The following is a 17,105-nucleotide window of genomic DNA, read 5'->3' as shown; positions in this document are numbered from 1 at the left end:
TGTTCCACCTGTAATAGTTAGCATAACACTGTCCCTAACCCGGGATAAAGAAGCTATTAGGTTTACCCTTGGGAATCCACTAATCATTGTTGTATTAAGAGGATGGAATTCTTAGCAGGGTGACTCGTGGGGGTTTGTCACATTTGAGAAGACTTCTGAAATCATAAGAGTGCCAATGTTTAGTTTGCAATTACACCCTCAGCATAATTATGCAGAAATGTAGGCCCAATAGTGATACTGTAAAACAAAATAATAGAAATTGGGTAATGTGGCGCAAATTTGTGTTGTACAGGGGACTGCCTCATTTGATAAACACAAAACAAAAATCATATAACATAAAACAGCATAGGTCGGTTGCTGCAAACAATCTGAATAGTTTTATGCAGAAACATGAATGAGCCACCATGATACCCGTTACTACCACCTGCTGGAGTGGACTGGAACTGCGCTTATCTATATTTTTCAACAGACTGCAGAAATTAAATCTTCCAGGCTAACTGTTGAATGAACCAAACTGAAGAAGAACAAACAGCAACAATACAGTGAATCTCCTCGTTTTATTTTGTAAGAATAAAGTTACAATAACCGGGATGTATAAAATCTTTATAGAATATGATTGTATTACTTTCATATTATGGAAGCAACAGTTATATTTTTTCTACATAAAGTTTTTAGGTCTATAGCCTACATCAGTATGCATGCACATTAAACTGACATTCACATTTAACATTACAATAAAGTATGAAAGACAGACACCCCAATGCCCAATCCCCCTTTACTGAGATTTTAGTTTCAATATTCTGCGTAAAAAACAAAAAACACACCCATGGGAAATCACAATCACAGCCTAGAACAACCTAAATCATGGGTCTTCAACGTTTTCAGGCCAAGGACCCCCTAGCTGAGAGAGGGATGAAGCAGGGACCCCCTCTATATTGTATAAAATTGTGTTTCAGATTAAACTTTTTTGTTTACTTGGTCTGCTCTTTTTTCCCTCCACATGAAACACCTCTTTGTCAAAAAATAGCCGATCTACAAGCTCACAACGCCTCGCAGCAGTAGATCTGCTATTTTTTGGCTAAAGTTCTCCTCAGAAAAGCGATGCTAGGGTTCAAGTGGTTAAGGTGGCGGACCCCCTGTAGTAACTCTGAGGACCCCCTAGGAGTCCCGGACCCCCTGTTGAAGACCCCTGACCTAAATACAACAATGTACAACGCAGCATCATATAGGCATATTAGTCTCTCTCTTATGCACGCTTCTGATGTGCCTGCCGAGGGACTCCATCCACTTGAAGGACTTCCCACAGTAGTTGCATATGAACTGCTTCCCCTCCGTGTGGATGGTCTGGTGTCTGTTCAGGGCGCTGGTGGTGATGAAGGTCTTCCTGCAGATGTCGCACCGGTACGGCCGCTCGCCCGTGTGAGTCCTGATGTGCGCCGCGAGGTGCGAGCAGTTCCCGAAGCGCTTCTCGCACACGGAGCAGCAGTAGGGCTTCTCCTTGTTCTCGTCGCTGCTGTTGGACGGGTACGGGTGGAACGGCAGCACCACAGAGTCCTGCAGGCTGCCGCCTTTCAGCCCGGAGGGCGAGATGAACTCCTTGATGTCCGACTCCAGCCCGTCGAGCTGCTCGTCGTCCTGGCTCATCCAGAAGTGTCTGGAGGAGTGCTGGCTCTTCTGGTGGTGGTGGTGGTGCTCTTTCTTGACCTGCGACGAGGGCTCCGGGTGCTCGTCGTCCTCCATGCTGCTGGTGTTGCCGTCGTCCTGCTCGTGCTCACAGTGATGTGGGGGCTCCGGGGCCTCTCCTCCTCCTGCGGGAACAGGAGGGGGAATTGATGGATGGTTGTGCTGCTGCTGCTGGTGATGAGAGGGAGGAGGGTTGCTGTGCTGCTGATGCTGCTGGGTTCCATATCTCTCCGACCGAGGGGCTGTGGACAATAAAAGACACACGTTTTACATGTTGTAAAACAACGACGTAGAATTCAGTGTTAATTTCGCTGACTAAAACTATGACTATCTTTTTCACTAAAACTAAGCTATGATGACTAAATATATTGACAATTTAACAAATAAAAACTAGAGAAAGATTTAGTCGACTAAAAGCTTCTGATATTTAGTCGACTAAAAATATATGACTAAAACTAAATTAATTTTATTCAAAAGACTAAATCAAAATGTGCTGTCAAAATTAACACAGGTTGTAACGACGTAGAATTAAAGGGATAGTTCACCCCCGAAATTACTTTTTTGTCTATAGATTACTCACCCCTGATGGAGCCTTGAATTCATGGAGATTTTTTTTTGTTTATGTCGCATTCCTGAGCCAATAATGTATTGCCCCGGGGCGACTGTGTTTTGGGGCGAACGTTTTGGTATTCCTTAGGAATGGGACAAAAACAAAACAAAATTCCATGAATTTAAGGCTTCATGGGGCGTGTAATTGATAGAAACTAAGCCATTTTTTTTAGGTGAACTACTCCTTTAAGCTGACGCTAACGCTGTTCACGTAGATCGGTCTTTGATCGCGTCTTCGATCTGAAGATCGCATTAGAATCATTCAAACAACTGACCTGACTTGAGCAGCTTCAGCTGCAGCCGCAGACGATTGATTTCTAGGTCTTTAGAACGCAAGATGTCTTCCTTGTATTCCTCTATAGTCTTCTCCACCGCTCCGAAGATCTCCTCGGCCGCTGCCGTCAGCCTGTCGTTGAGAAACACTTTCAGCGACAGCATTTTAGACGTTTTTCTGGGGGGCGAATGTGTTAGCTTTATGGTCGAGCACCGTGATTTATTCTTGCCACTCCGGTGCACGTCACGCTTCGCTTGTAAACACTGACATGAGAAATGCCATGCGAGCGTTGGCGCTATTGCCGCCTAGTGGGGTGGAGTGGAATAAAAGGATCAGGGGTCTTCAACAGGGGGTCCAGGACCCCTAGGGGGTCCTCAGAGTTACTACAGGGGGTCCGCCAAATCTTTGTGTGATAGGATTTTTTATTTTACCTTAACCACTTCAACCACAGCATCCCTTTTCTGAGGAGAACTTTAGCCAAAAATAGCAGATCTACAAGCTCACAACGCCTCGCTGCGAGGCGTTGTGAGCTTGTAGATCGGCTATTTTTGGCAAAGAGGCTATAGGTGTAGAGGGGAAAAAGAGCAGACCACGTAAACAAAAAATGTTGAATCTGAAACACAATTTTATACGATATAGAGGGGGTCCCTGCTTCATCTCTCTCTCAGCTAGGGGGTCCTTGGCCTGAAAAGGTTGAAGACCCCTGCATTAGGGCAACAATAAAACATTTTAACAGAGATAAAATATCAAACAGAGATGTTTTAACAGTGGTGGAAAAAGCACTCAAATGTTTTACTTAAGTAAAAGTATCAATACTGTACTACTCAAATGTATAAAACTAGAGTCTCGGGGGGCTACGCCCCCCTCGACCCCAGCCGCGCACGGGGCTCTAGGGCTGTGATGGCGCGCTTATTTTGGGGTACCAAAATGGTGGGATAGAACTTTCCAAAAGTAAAAAAAGAAAAAAGAAATTGAAAAAAATGTTTATATATTTTTTTTTACGTGGGGGTCCGCGGACCCCCTGGTGGTCCGCGGACCCCCTGGGAGTGTTGGGACCCCCCTGGAACATGGCGGACCCCTTCGGCTGTTTTTTTTTTTTTCATGAAGGTGTTTGCTTGTTTCTGGCGCAAATGTGGCAACACTGATATTCAATATGGGGGACCCCCGGGTCCCCTGGGAGTGTCGGGACCCCCGCCAAACATCGCGGACCCTTTTGGACCCCCGCGAAACATCGCATGCAAGAGGTTGCACACAGTGTTGTGTTCTAGTTTTTTTCGGAAGGTATACGCTACGATACGATGCGTGTGGTCGTGGGTATACGCTCTCGCGTTTTCAATGGATGAAAGGTATACGGTAGCGACGAAAAAAAATCTCAAGGTATACGCCGTACACAGCATCTGACGGTAGAACACACCACTGGTTGCACATGAACTCTGCAGCCGCACTGAGGCGCTCCAACACAAACACTCTGATGCTCCCCTAAATCCATTCCAGGGTTTGAAAATACCCACTTGACAAAGGGGTGACGTGCATCACCGTTCCAATGACCAATAAACTCCACTTCGGGATTTCGCAAAGACCCACAAAAGCTTGCAGTAGTCCACACACACACACACACACACACACACACACACACACACACACACAGCGTGCTGAGAGCTAAAAGGGAACTAACCTCGCATCACCAGTCTTTCCAGTTTCCACCTCGGAGGAAATAAAAGGTAACACAAATGGTGTACACGAAATTTGGTCCGCCTCGCGGTTTGGGTCTCGCTGGGCGGTGGTCGGCGATGACGCTAAGGAACAACATGGCCGACCGTAATGTTGTGAGTTTGTGTTGGCCGGAATTAATTATGCTGCGAGGGGGCAGATGTGTGCTGAGCAGTGTGAAGTGGCCTACAGACTGCGCGTAGTCATTCTGCGCGTTGTGGCGTGTGTTGTTAGTGACATTGATATGTTGTTTTTGTGTTTATTCCCACACAGTGGCAGGGTTTGTTTTTGGGTTTTGGGTTTAGCAATGTATTATAGGATGTATTACAAATCTTTTGAAAATAGCAGATCTACACGCATTATGAGCTTGTAGATCGGTTATTTTCAAATGGCCGAAATGGGCTGAAGTGGTTAATGTATGTGTGAGTATTGAACATTTTAAATACTCCAGTAAAGTTAAAAAAAGCAAAAAAACTCAAATTGTACTTAAGTACAGTACTTGAGTAAATGTACTTTACACCACTGTGTTTTAATGACACCATTACAACATTTTACGAGTATCAAGTTCATTTAGAGAGTTTAGATACTATGGTGTTTCAGGCCCTTTTCTGGGTCAGGCGGCTGTGGCAAATACCTGTATATCAGGTTTATGGTGTTCTGGGACCTTTCCAATAACATAGATCGGAAGATTAGATTAGACTTCACAGATCACTGGGGGGAAATTCAGATGTTATAATAGAAAAAAGCTTGAATAAAATGTAATCTATAAGCCCATCCACCAGTGATTCGCAACGCAGCTAGTTGCAACTGCAACCACTTGCAAAAACTTCTTGCAACCACTTATACAATAACTTGCGACAGAATTCCCAAACTGCACCCAACTGCAACGGTTCAATTCAGACCGCTGCAACTGGTTGCAAGTTGCAACTAGTTGCATTCTCGTGAATTATTGGTGTGTGTGTGTACTGGTATTTGGCTTGAATGATCTTCTATCATCAACAAAATATATTCTGCAGTACCCATAAGATGTGTGCCATGCCACATTGCTCTTGTAAACAATTAACAACTTACTATCCAAACAGGAAACACAAAGGGATTGCAGTGACACGTGGTTCTCAAAGTAGGGTCCAGGGACCCCCAGGGGTCCTTGGGGGGTTCCAGGGGGTCGGTGGCCATATACATATCAGGGTCCTTGACTTGAAAACGTTTGAGAACCACATCCTTATCATGTCTAATGACTGAAGCGGCACACTTTAGTCTAATGTACTGTATGATACAGATCATATCAGCTGCAAGTCTAAATCTCTTAGCCTGGAAACCAGATGAATCTGCCAGATGCCGCCAGGCTATGTACTGTTACTGTATCTCCAGTTAGTGTCTCCAGGCAGTGAATATGTAGGCTACAACAAGAGTATGTGTATCTACCCTCAGAGATCTGCCAAACACTGGTGAAAGAATACCTGCAGGTTCTTCAGGTGCATCTGAGAGAATCCTGTCTCTTTCTGTCAGCATAAGAGACACTGTACACCCTCAATACCACTGACTAGACCTACAGTTACTGTGTAGTGTGAACCTGGAATAATGATGCTCACACCCCTCTCTTCTCTCTTGACCTCTGCAAACACACAGACACACACAATCTAATTAACACAGATGCTGCAGACCCACACAAATACCTCTGAAAGTCAATACCATTCTATTATGTTCTAGGTCTGTGACCATTATCGTTCATTAATGCCATCTGTGGGCTCTGTTATTAGGCTACTAGCCACTCGGACATGCTTACGGTCTTACTTGACTGACAGCAGTGCCAGTATGAGAGTGCTTAATGGACATAGCCACAGTAGAGTATTCCCCTGGTACAGTGTTCATCGGCTGCTGTGTGTCACAGGATCTGGCTGTGTGGTTTGAGTCTAACAGATAAATATAGCAGTGAGATGCCTTCACTGCCCTGCACTGCATTGTCTTAACGTGACTTCATTCCTGTAATGAGCTCTCTCTCTCTCTCTCTCTCTCTCTCTCTCTCTCTCTCTCTCTGTAAACCTTATGTCATAATACCCCTCAGCATATTTTCCTTTTCTTTGCGTCTTGTGCGGCTAGTAATAACATAAGAGTTATTTGATCTTTGAGATTGATTTATAAGGTTTGGTCCGCAATCTGGATGTTATTTGAGCTTCAAAGGTTTCACATTATAGGATCTAAGCAGATGTCTTAAGTTGTATAGGAACATATTTATAACGTTAACTCATTTTTGTAAAACAAAATCCAATCATGTGGATCTCAGGATCTACTTGGGAATGGTACAGCTCTAATGTGGATCTCAGACTTCATGTGGCCAGTCTGTGATGTCAGTCTACATGACATACCTATGACGTACAGTATGGCTCCCAATTTGGGTAAGGTTTCATCCCGATCCAAGCCCCATTTACTTCCATTACAAAATTAAAGTTAAAATATCAATGAACACACACATGTACAATATGGTCAAGGTGGTTTAGATATTAAGGGGGAATAGATTTGGAAGTGGTGGTGATAGTATTAGTTGAGAGAAATGACTGCAAAGAAAAAGGCCTGGAACACTCCAGATTAAATCCAAGTCTTAAAATGCACGGTTCAATAATGTCATTAAAGTGAAGGAAATAGCCAGCTCACGATGAATGTCCTTTTCACATGGTTTTATTTACCTCTCACGGACAGAAACAACGGACGCGTTGCAACCAAACAGGTCTTCCTCAACACTGATGAAGACCTGTTTGGTTGAAACGTGTCCGTTGTTTCGGTCCGTGAGAGGTTATATAAAACCATGTGAAAAGGACATTCATTGTGTGCTGGCCATTTCCTTCACTTTCGTGATAGTATGAGAACAGTTGAGCAGTGTTAGCCTATCATTACAAAATCTAATGACTAAGACATTAGATTACCAAATACCTCTACAACAGAACACATTGGGACATAAGACAAAACATGACATAAGACATTGTACCCGTCTCTAAACAGTTTATTACGATGTTTTCTTTTCGGCCTTCCCGCCCAGCTACCCGTTGGCCATAACACAATACGATTGACATGTGATGGAACACCCCCTTCTCAGCAAAATAAGCCAAAAAAAGAGGGGGATAACAAACTTTTACTAAAGGGAGGGGAAAAGCCAGTCAACATCATAAGTACACAGAGACACATACAGTATATTAAAAAGACACGTGAATTTGATTGACAAATGCTTCGACACTGTATGCACACAAAGTTTTCAAGTAAAGGCATGGGTTGTGGTGTATTGTCCAACTCAAGCTGCACATTTACTGTAGATTTCCCTTCCAGCATGAGCACTCGTGTGTGGGTGTTTTTTTTCTTCTTTCAGTGCAGTACAATGCATGTCAACCTGTCCCTTTTTATTTTGTAACAAAATACTAAAAAAAGGAAACACAGGAAATGACATCATTACACGAAAAAGGGTAAAAAAGGATGAAAGGGGAACAGTTCTAAGTGCTGAGTTTGAGGGATCGATGATGCCGATGAACCCGAGCATCTGAATGGAGCTGAAATATGGATGTGGTTTCATGGTTGCAACTTCCCAGGGTTTTTATTGCTTGGCATTGATGATGTCAATGAACTCTGGCTTGAGAGCAGCTCCGCCCACAAGGAAGCCATCGATATCTTTCTGGCCTCCAAGCTCCTTGCAGGTTCCACCGGTCACGGAACCTATGGAGAGAAAGGGATAATGATATTATGAGAAGATACCGTTTTATACTTTGTTGTATGATGGTGTCGTGTTGGGGAAATAGACGATCTACAAGCTTAAATAGCTTGTAAGCTTGTACGGTAGATGAGCCATTTTCAAAAAATGTCTGTGTTTATTAAAATGTTTGCCTGATCATGATGACATACCCAAAATAGGGATGCCAGGTGACAGTGATTAAGGTCACTTTTTTAAAGAAAAAACAGACAGAAGAGAAACAAATACTACTACTTACTACATGCAAGTGTGAGAAGGAAAACAACCGGCTCAAAAACAATGAAAAAAATTGTAATGCCATGATAACTGAATTTCCCCTGTGGGATCAATAAATTAACCTAATACATTGATGTTTTTAAATCTCTGTCTGAGATAACGAATGGATGTACCTCCATAGATGATCCTAACAGAGTTAGCCACAGCTTCAGACACGTTGGTTTTCATCCATTCCCTCAGCTTTGCATGAACCTCCTGGGCCTAACAGAACACATACAGGAGACAGACAGAAAATTGGTGAGTGAAGGTCTAGGATCATCCAAGCAGTCATTTTAAGTGAATGGACTGCTCTTTCAGATCGTTTGCATTTACTAAGAGAGACATTTTACACCTGTTTAATAACCTACAAAAGGTGTATATCCATGTTTGATACAACACAATTTTAAATGTTTATCAAACTTTACCTGCTGTGGGGAAGCGGTCTTGCCGGTGCCAATAGCCCACACAGGCTCATAGGCCAGCACAACCTTGCTCCAGTCCTTTACATTGTCTGAAAAAGGAAGAATACGATCAAGATAAAGCCTTTTCTTTCAGGATGTAGCCACAAGTCATGACCCCATCAACCATCAACCTGCGACATGGCATTCCCTGGAATCTGAAATCATGCTGTGATGTCAAATGATGGTATGATGGCGTTTGTCAAAGAGTGGTCCGTACCTACGAAGAACTTGGTCTGAGCGAAGACCACCTTCTCTGTGATGCCAGCCTCTCTCTCGTCCAGCTTCTCACCGATGCAGGCGATGACTCCGAGGCCGTTCTCCAGAGCGTGGGCGCACTTCTGACCAATGAGCTATCGGAACACATAAGTGTCCAGTCACATAGTGGTATGGAGTAAATACAAGACACACATTGTGTTACATTTCATTTCCCTGCATGTTAAGAGGCATGATGATAACATGACATCTTACTCAAACAAACTATCATTGATAGGCCAGATTATGCCATCATGCTTGTGCAATAACGTATTGTTGCAGTGCTCAATGCTATCACTGATAGTGATAAGTAAGACAGAGAGTTATCGCTTTTGCAAATTTACATAACATGAGCAAACTGAGCAGACAGGTATGTTGTATTTTATTGGTGCTGGTGTTTACTTCCTATATCTTTCATTGTGTGTACTTTGTGTCTGCACTGCAGACTTACCTCATCGCTCTCTCCGAAGACGTGGCGTCTCTCAGAGTGTCCCAGGATCACCCAGTGCACTCCACAGTCCTTGATCATTGCAGGGCTGAGGACAGGAAATGCATCATAATATAAAGACAATCCATTTAACCCTTTAAGACCATGGGACGCATCTGTGTCACTTCTTGATTTGAGCTAAAAAAAAACATTATTTTACACTTTGGCTATTAAAAAATAGCAGATATACAAGCTCATAGCGCGGCACCGAGTGTCGCGCTATGAACTTGTAGATCTGCTATTTTTGAAAAATCGTGAAAATGTGAGCAAAATCTTTTAATATATATTGTTTTAAAGCAAACATTTTTAACTCAAATCTTTGTTTCTGGGGGGTCCCTGGAACAAAATATTTTGAGATGGGGTCCTTGGCCAAGTACATTTTGGGGGTCCTTGACATGAATAAAAACAAAAAAATCAAAAAAAGGTTTGAGAACCACTGACATAGCAACATAAGTTTTTTCAAAAAACAGTTTTTAGAAGACATTCTAAAAACAGACATTTTGTAGAATCGGCTTCAGGTCTTAATGGGTTAATTCATAAACACAACACTTTAATACTATTATTAGGTCCAGGCAATGTATCTATATCGATATATATATCTATATTGTGATATGAGACTATTGTGATATGAGACTAGAGAAATCATCTGGGATTATGGCTATCATATGGCAAGAGTTGTATTTTCATAGTTTTAATCACGACTTTTGAAACATTTTAGAAAATAGCAGATCTACAAGCTCACAATGTGTCGCATTGTGAGTTTGTAGATCGGCTATTTTCACTACATTTATAAAAGAGTTCTATTAGTTAGATACTAGACAAAAGGCCCAACCTGATCTCCCCAGTGAAGGCACCCTTGGCAACTTTGTAGCAGTTCTGAGCGGCCACCCCGAATTTAGCATCCAAATGAGTCCTGACGAAGTCCAGATAGATGGCTGGGGAACCGCACACAACCTCTGAAAGCACAAAGAGGAAAATAGATCTTTGACTGAGCAATGAAAGGTAGGCCCATTAAATCTGGTAGATACAGTACAAAAACACAAGAAAGCTTTATTTGCATAAAGCTCGGTGTCACTGCTGACCATCATTACAATTGGAGACAAAGCGTTCATAATTTGATAGTGTGGTTAGATTTTGGTGAGATTGCGTTTTGTGAATAAGATTCATGAGTTTATCACAGCATTATTACTGAATATTTGCACTGTACCCAGCTAACATTTAAACAAGTGTGGTTTTGCCGAAGTCAATATTACTAAACTCCTACTACAAAGTTCAGGCAGGGTACAGTATAAAGTCACGCTCTGGACATTGACATTCACAAGGTAACTGTATCTTGAGCTTTCGTGAGGCTCACTATGGCCTTGGTAAAGGTCATTTATCCCTGGCCGGACACCGTCTCCCTCTGCGTAAAGGTCTGAGTTCAACCCGCAAAAGGTCGCCTCTGAGTGGCTGCATTCTGCTGAGGTCAAACCAAGAGGTGGGGGTCCACGTTCAAAATGTCAACAAAAGAGGCAGACTTTAAATATCCTCGACCTATTGGATAATAAACTCTGTGGCTGAAATGAAACAGTTGAACTTTTGACATTACATCTCTAGAGAGAATTTGATGGGGAAATCCTTATACTTATGTTTCAGTCTACTAGAACTCCACTCTGTTCCAGTTTGTAGGGGCGGGTCCTAGTTCTAGATGATCAAAGTCCAAGGATATTACTTGATCATTCCCTGTCCTCATGTTTGAAATGTGGGTATTTCATTAAACACTACAGGTGCATCAGGCCTACTACACATACATAATCTACTTGCCAACTTGAAATGTGGATAAGAGCGGAAATAGGCCTGTGCCGTTTCCCTTTCTTAATGGGTATCATTGTTGTACAGAGAGAAATAAATGAATTAATGATTCGGCGTCGTGCAGGCCAGTGGCTATTGGAAAATGTCCAGATCACAGGACTGGACGTGCACTGTTTTCTCTGTCTGTATCACGCACGCACTGACACACACACGCACTCTCTGCTGGCTGCCGCTGCACGATCTAGCCTACGTGCAGCCAGGAACGCACGCCCACTCGACATGGCTGAAAATCCCTTTGAGACTTCCCCATTCATTCTTCATCCATTGTATTACGTTAATAGAGTGTCTTCCTAAAGTCAGATTTGGGTTAAAGTGCATACATTAATACTTAAGGTTAAGAGGTGATGTAATAACCACGCAACATAGAACAATGTGCAGACAGTGGTGGTTCACACAGTCATGTATGATGAGCCATTTTGACTCTTGATGAAAAGTACACCATGATCCTGATCCTCGCCTTTGATCTATAATTTACCATTTTCTAATTCAAGCCCGTCGCGCATCAGGGCGAAAGCGCCAAACTAAAAAGTAAATACGTGCGCCGACCATTCAAGTGTCATCGTTATTGTCGTGTTACTACAGAGCAGCAGTTACACAATCAAAGAGGGGCATCGATCACGTTGTGTGTGTGTGTGTGTGTGTGTGTGTGTGTGTGTGTGTGTGTGTGTGTGTGTGTGTGTGTGTGAATGTCAAATGCGTTCACGTACCGACGTTGGGGTCCACCTTGGCGCCGTTCATGCTCTTCATGAGCTCGCCGAGGCTCGCCTTGTCGCCGTTCATCTTCCAGTTCCCACCAACGAAGAATTTCCTGCTCATGTTTGCGGTTTGGTGGATGATCTTGTGCTGCTTTGGCCTTTTAGAACGGTGCTAATGCCGTTGATCCGGGGATGTTGCCTGTCAGTCTGAGAGAGCAGAGGAGGGATCGCAGCTCAGAGGTTTTATCAACAACGGACCCGTAGCCCCGCCTCTGAGCGCTGCCTATTGGCGCTGCGACGACACGCCCGCAAAACGTACTGTCTCAATTTATACTTCGTCGTACGACGGGCGTACGACAGAGGGTAACCGGAACACTCGCCCCAAAACACACTTGCCCCATTTATTTCGCGGAACGCTCGCCCCCAGCGGTTCTTGTATTCTTGTATTCGTGTATTCGTTTTACTGAGGTTATTGGTTAAGGTTAGGTGTGGGCATAGTTTTACTGAGGTTACGTTTAGGAATAAGGTTAGGTTGTTTAGGCATAGTTTTACTGAGGTTAAAGGCCAGCTTTAGTCTAGAAATACGGTTAGGTTGTGTAGGCATAGTTTAACTGAGGTTATGTTTAGGAATAAGGTTAGGTTTAGGCATAGTTTAACTGAGGTTACGTTTAGGAATACGGTTAGGTTTAGGGCTAGGCATAGTTTTACTGAGGCTATGTTAACTTTAGGAATACCTACCTGGTGGACTGGAGACCGTTCCGAGGCCGCCGGATATGAGCCAGGGTGAGCATGTTTTGGGGCGAGCGTTATTGTATTCCAACTGCGCATACATCACCCCCGCCCCCCTAGCATAATCCAGCATGTATTTCGCTCTATACATTATTTAATATATTCAGCTATTTGCAACAACAGTTATGTTCTAATATTTGCTATAATCATGATGTCTCTCTACAATTGTAAAGTGCTCTTAGTTTCCGCGGGTTCATAATGTTACATTTACTAGAAATTGCAACTGCGCTTTTAAGTATCTTTCCGCCCAACAGACTTCTTGTCAAATAGAATTCCCTCTGGATGTGTGGTTGAAAATAACCAGAAGTCCACATTAATGAAATCACTGAGTATCAATGATGTTACGAATGAGTTCAGCCGTCACAAGTGGCATTAACTATGATGACATCACTGTTGTACTTAGAGTGGAGGAAAACTAGGCTTGTAAATTCGAGTTCAATTTTATTTAAAGGGTAAAAGTGTCTCAATACACTTTCCAAGCCAGGCTATAGCCTATTTTATACCTAGGTAGGTCAGCATGCATACCAGTATCACTCTATAAAGTAGGCCCATTTGTTAGTTGTTTCATTATTCAACTGGATTTTCCAATAAGTTATTGGAAAATCCAGTTGAATTATTTGAAAATATAGTTATTGGCAATAACTATGTAATAATATATAATCGTGTTTCTGTAATTATTCATGTTTTAGCTTTCATGGCCAGTTTTATGTCAGAATTATGCAACACCAATATACGTTTACACTGCAATCCCTATAGTCAAAACGTCAATCCAATTAAAATTATAGTCTAGGCCTACTGCAGATTTTCAAGATTCAGTTCCTTTTATTCTTTGCATCTTAAATAGAGCAGCATTCTTTGGATTTGGGTCTTCAACACTGCAATAATACAATTACATTAAAGAATAGCAAAATAAGAAATGCATTACAATAATCATTGCACATTATGAGTTGTGCATATGGCCTAATTTTTCCAAAGGTGTCAATATGGAGGCATGTTTTAAAATTAGGCCTATTTACAGCATGACACATGCTGTGTGTCAGCAGCATGTGTGTGTGTGTGTGTGTGTGTGTGTGTGTGTGTGTGTGTGTGTGTGTGTGTGTGTGTGTGTGTGTGTGTGTGTGTGTGTGTGTGTGTGTGTGTGTGTGTGTGTGTGTGTGTGTGTGTGATGTCCTCTTGATGACTGATTGACAAAACATAGCCACTAGATGGCCATGATAATTCATCCACAATGTGAAGTTGAAGGAATTAGTAAGTAAGTAATTTGGAAGTCATTAATTAATATAACCAAGTTCATCCGTCGTCAATATACAAGGTTATCTGAGTTTCCAGAAGCTCTAATAACCCCCAATTAAATAGTCTATAGTGCCTATAGTGTCTAATTGTCAATGGATGCTATTGATCATGAATATTAATGAACCAAGCTCATCTGACCTTGTTCCCTCAACATTCGGCTCACAAAAAGTCACCAAAATGTGGAATAACCTTCCAAAACCCATGAAAGATCTCGACTCCCAAACTGAAAACTAACCTAAAAGAATGGCTGACCTTAAAACTACATTTGAGCACCCGCTGCCCCCCCGTCCCAAGTCCCAATCCCCCTTTCTCAGAAAATAGGCCTACTTTATGATGCTACTGAGTTTTCGTCCAATATGTATGGTATTACATGTAGGTAATGAATTGAGTACAATGGTCCACAATGGAAACAAGCCTGGGGCTTTTTGTGTTATCATTTTAGCATAACGGTAAAAAATAAATAAAGAAATAAACAATAATGATGATGATGATGATAAGCTGTAAAAGAAAATAAGATGTTCTCTACTGACAAAATAAGATTTCTGTGGCAAATGTAGAGCTTATTTTTGGTGGGAGTCTCATATTCCCTCCATTCTAGACTGTTTTCTGCTCTGTATTGCCATCTTCTGTAAACAATAGTCACTGTGGCGGGGGGTATCTTTCCATAACCCACCATCTTCACCTAGACTGGGCTATATCGCAGCAGGTTGCTTATACCTCTATGGTTGCTGGTCTGGGTCTAGAGCGGATACGGAAACGGTGCGTGCATGTGTGTCAAATTACCGGATACGGAAAATGGAATCTAGACCGGATCACAATTTAATGTTCAATTCCAAGGAACATAGCTGTACATTGTCAGAGCAAAACTATCACACACTGATTAATTATGAATGAAAGCAGGCTTTCCAGGTACACTGTACACAGTGTTGTAAAGTAACTATGCACAATTTACTATATATTTCCAAATGTGTTATACTAATACTAATACTTTTACTTATACTCCACTACATCTCAGAGGCAAATATTGTACTTTTACTCCACTACAATTATTTGAAAACTTTATTTACTAGTTACTGGATTTTGATTATTATTACAAAACACACTAACCACTTATTTATTTCGGCCATTTCAAAATAGCAGATCTACAAGCTCACAATGCGTCACGAATCACGATCATCGCGATGCAAGCTTGTAGATCGGCTATTTTCAAAATATATTAAAAAAAACTTGAACTTGTGAAATGGGACATTCTGCACAACTTTTGCCAATACGTTTGTACTTTTATTCAAGTACATTTTGAATTCCGGACTTTTACTTGTAACAGAGTACTTCTACATTACAGTATTGATACTTTTACTTAAAGAAAGAAATGTGAGTACTTTTTCCACCACTGACGGAAAGCCTGGTTTACTGTGTCGACATTGTCCCCTCCCCCTCGTCCAAAGGTGCACTACGATTGGAGGAGAAGCGGTACCATTTACCATATCACCCAGCATGCATTTCGGTTTAACAATTTATTTTCAAATCGATTCCCAGTAGATCTAATCTTACACGTGACAGAATCTTGCTTCTACAGTTATTAATGTTTTGTCTTTGAGTGTAGTTTCATAGTGTTCAAAAAATGAAGAATTATGCAGCAGTAGCACCGTCAGTGAAATATGTACTGAGATAAGTCTATATCGCTACCGAGTCATACAATAAGTAGGAATTTTACTCTTTTAGTATTTCTCTAGTAGGTTTCTAATAATTAGAAGCCCCCCCTTGTTGTTCAAAGAATAATGTATTTACTACCTACTGCGTGCAAATGTTACCTACCCAATGGCTACTATAGTCATAGGTCATAGGTCCGGGGACCCCAGGGGTCCTTGGAGAGTCTCCAGCAAAACTAGCTAACATGGCGTCGCAATATTTGTAACCACTTTAACCATATTTTATACTTTGGCTATTAAAAAATAGCAGATATACAAGCTCATAGCGCGGCAAAATATATATTTTTAGACAGGGGGTCTGCAGCTAAAAAAAAATGTCGTTTTGGGGGTCCTTGACATGAAAAGGTTTGAGAACCACTGGCCTATGATCTATGAAATAGTTATTCAAGAATGTCAGAACATAGATATTATGTCACAAGACTTACTTACTCATACTAGTTGCCTACGACACCACTCACAGTTTCACACAATGTTTCTTTTAAGGACATGTTAAAGCTGCAGCAGCACATGCTACTCAGTCTAGTACACATGATTAGACACTTACATAACAATGAATAAACACATCATTCCACATGGAGCTAATCTTTAGATGGCACTTATTCATCTCGCCACTGGAGGGAGACATCTCACCGGCCAAGCTCTATATCCCAAGCTCCATATTTGGATTGGCAGATAGTGTCACAAAGTCTAGGATAAGAGGTTCATATTATTTTTATTTTATCTTATTTCTATTTTTTTTTTGTCAAAGATTATTAAATAGTTATTACACGAACGTGAGTTAATTTTCCTCAGAGCCTGCATTATTAGCCTAACATTTTATTAGCCTGAAGGGTCTATCAGTATGAAACGTCATTTATTAATCTCGCCACTGGAGGGAGACATTTGACCGGCCATACTACCCTGTCCCAAGCTCTATATTTGGCAGTAAGTGAGTGGTCACAAAGTCTGGCATAAAAGGTTTGTATTCTTATTATTTTATTATTTTTTTCATTTTTTTTTTTTGTCAAAGATGATTAGGTAGTTGTTACACGTATGTGGGCACATTTCCTCAGAGCCTGCATAATATTCAACATTTGATAAGCCTGAAGTATGAAACGTCACTTATTAATCTCGCCACTGGAAGGCGACAGTTTACAGATCATCCAGGCTGACACACTACTACTGCCCTCCCCTTCATGCCTTTATGGCAGTGAGTGATCACAAACTCTGCGGTCAAACTTTTTGACAAGGATCATTAGATAGATAGCTGTTGAACGAATTTTACTCAGAGGCTGCCGTTCAACATTGCACGTTTCTATTTTGCT

At 41.8% G+C, this 17,105-nt stretch overlaps 2 protein-coding genes across 2 annotated transcripts; both read right to left on the bottom strand.

Moving 5' to 3' along the window:
• Positions 1-538: 538 nt before the first annotated feature.
• On the bottom strand, positions 539-2,788 carry LOC311041448 (uncharacterized protein). The gene is made up of 3 exons (XM_084051824.1): positions 2,568-2,788; positions 1,195-1,925; positions 539-857 (listed from the first exon to the last, which is right to left on the bottom strand). The coding sequence occupies exons 1-2, from the start codon at positions 2,728-2,730 to the stop codon at positions 1,222-1,224; spliced, it is 867 nt and encodes a 288-aa protein (XP_083907950.1). The 5' UTR covers positions 2,731-2,788; the 3' UTR covers positions 539-857; positions 1,195-1,221.
• Positions 2,789-7,253: 4,465 nt separating this feature from the next.
• tpi1b (triosephosphate isomerase 1b) lies at positions 7,254-12,214 on the bottom strand. Its single transcript, XM_084053025.1, has 7 exons — positions 12,023-12,214; positions 10,297-10,420; positions 9,429-9,513; positions 8,943-9,075; positions 8,690-8,775; positions 8,399-8,486; positions 7,254-7,975 (listed from the first exon to the last, which is right to left on the bottom strand). Exons 1-7 carry the CDS (start codon positions 12,129-12,131, stop codon positions 7,857-7,859), a joined length of 744 nt encoding a protein of 247 aa, XP_083909151.1. The 5' UTR covers positions 12,132-12,214; the 3' UTR covers positions 7,254-7,856.
• Between the last annotated feature and the right edge of the window lie 4,891 nt (positions 12,215-17,105).

This window comes from Gymnoscopelus microlampas (genome assembly GCF_963454915.1).
Source record: "Gymnoscopelus microlampas genome assembly, chromosome: 3".
Lineage (NCBI taxonomy): Eukaryota > Metazoa > Chordata > Actinopteri > Myctophiformes > Myctophidae > Gymnoscopelus > Gymnoscopelus microlampas.
This window is presented reverse-complemented; position numbering and strand designations above follow the sequence as displayed.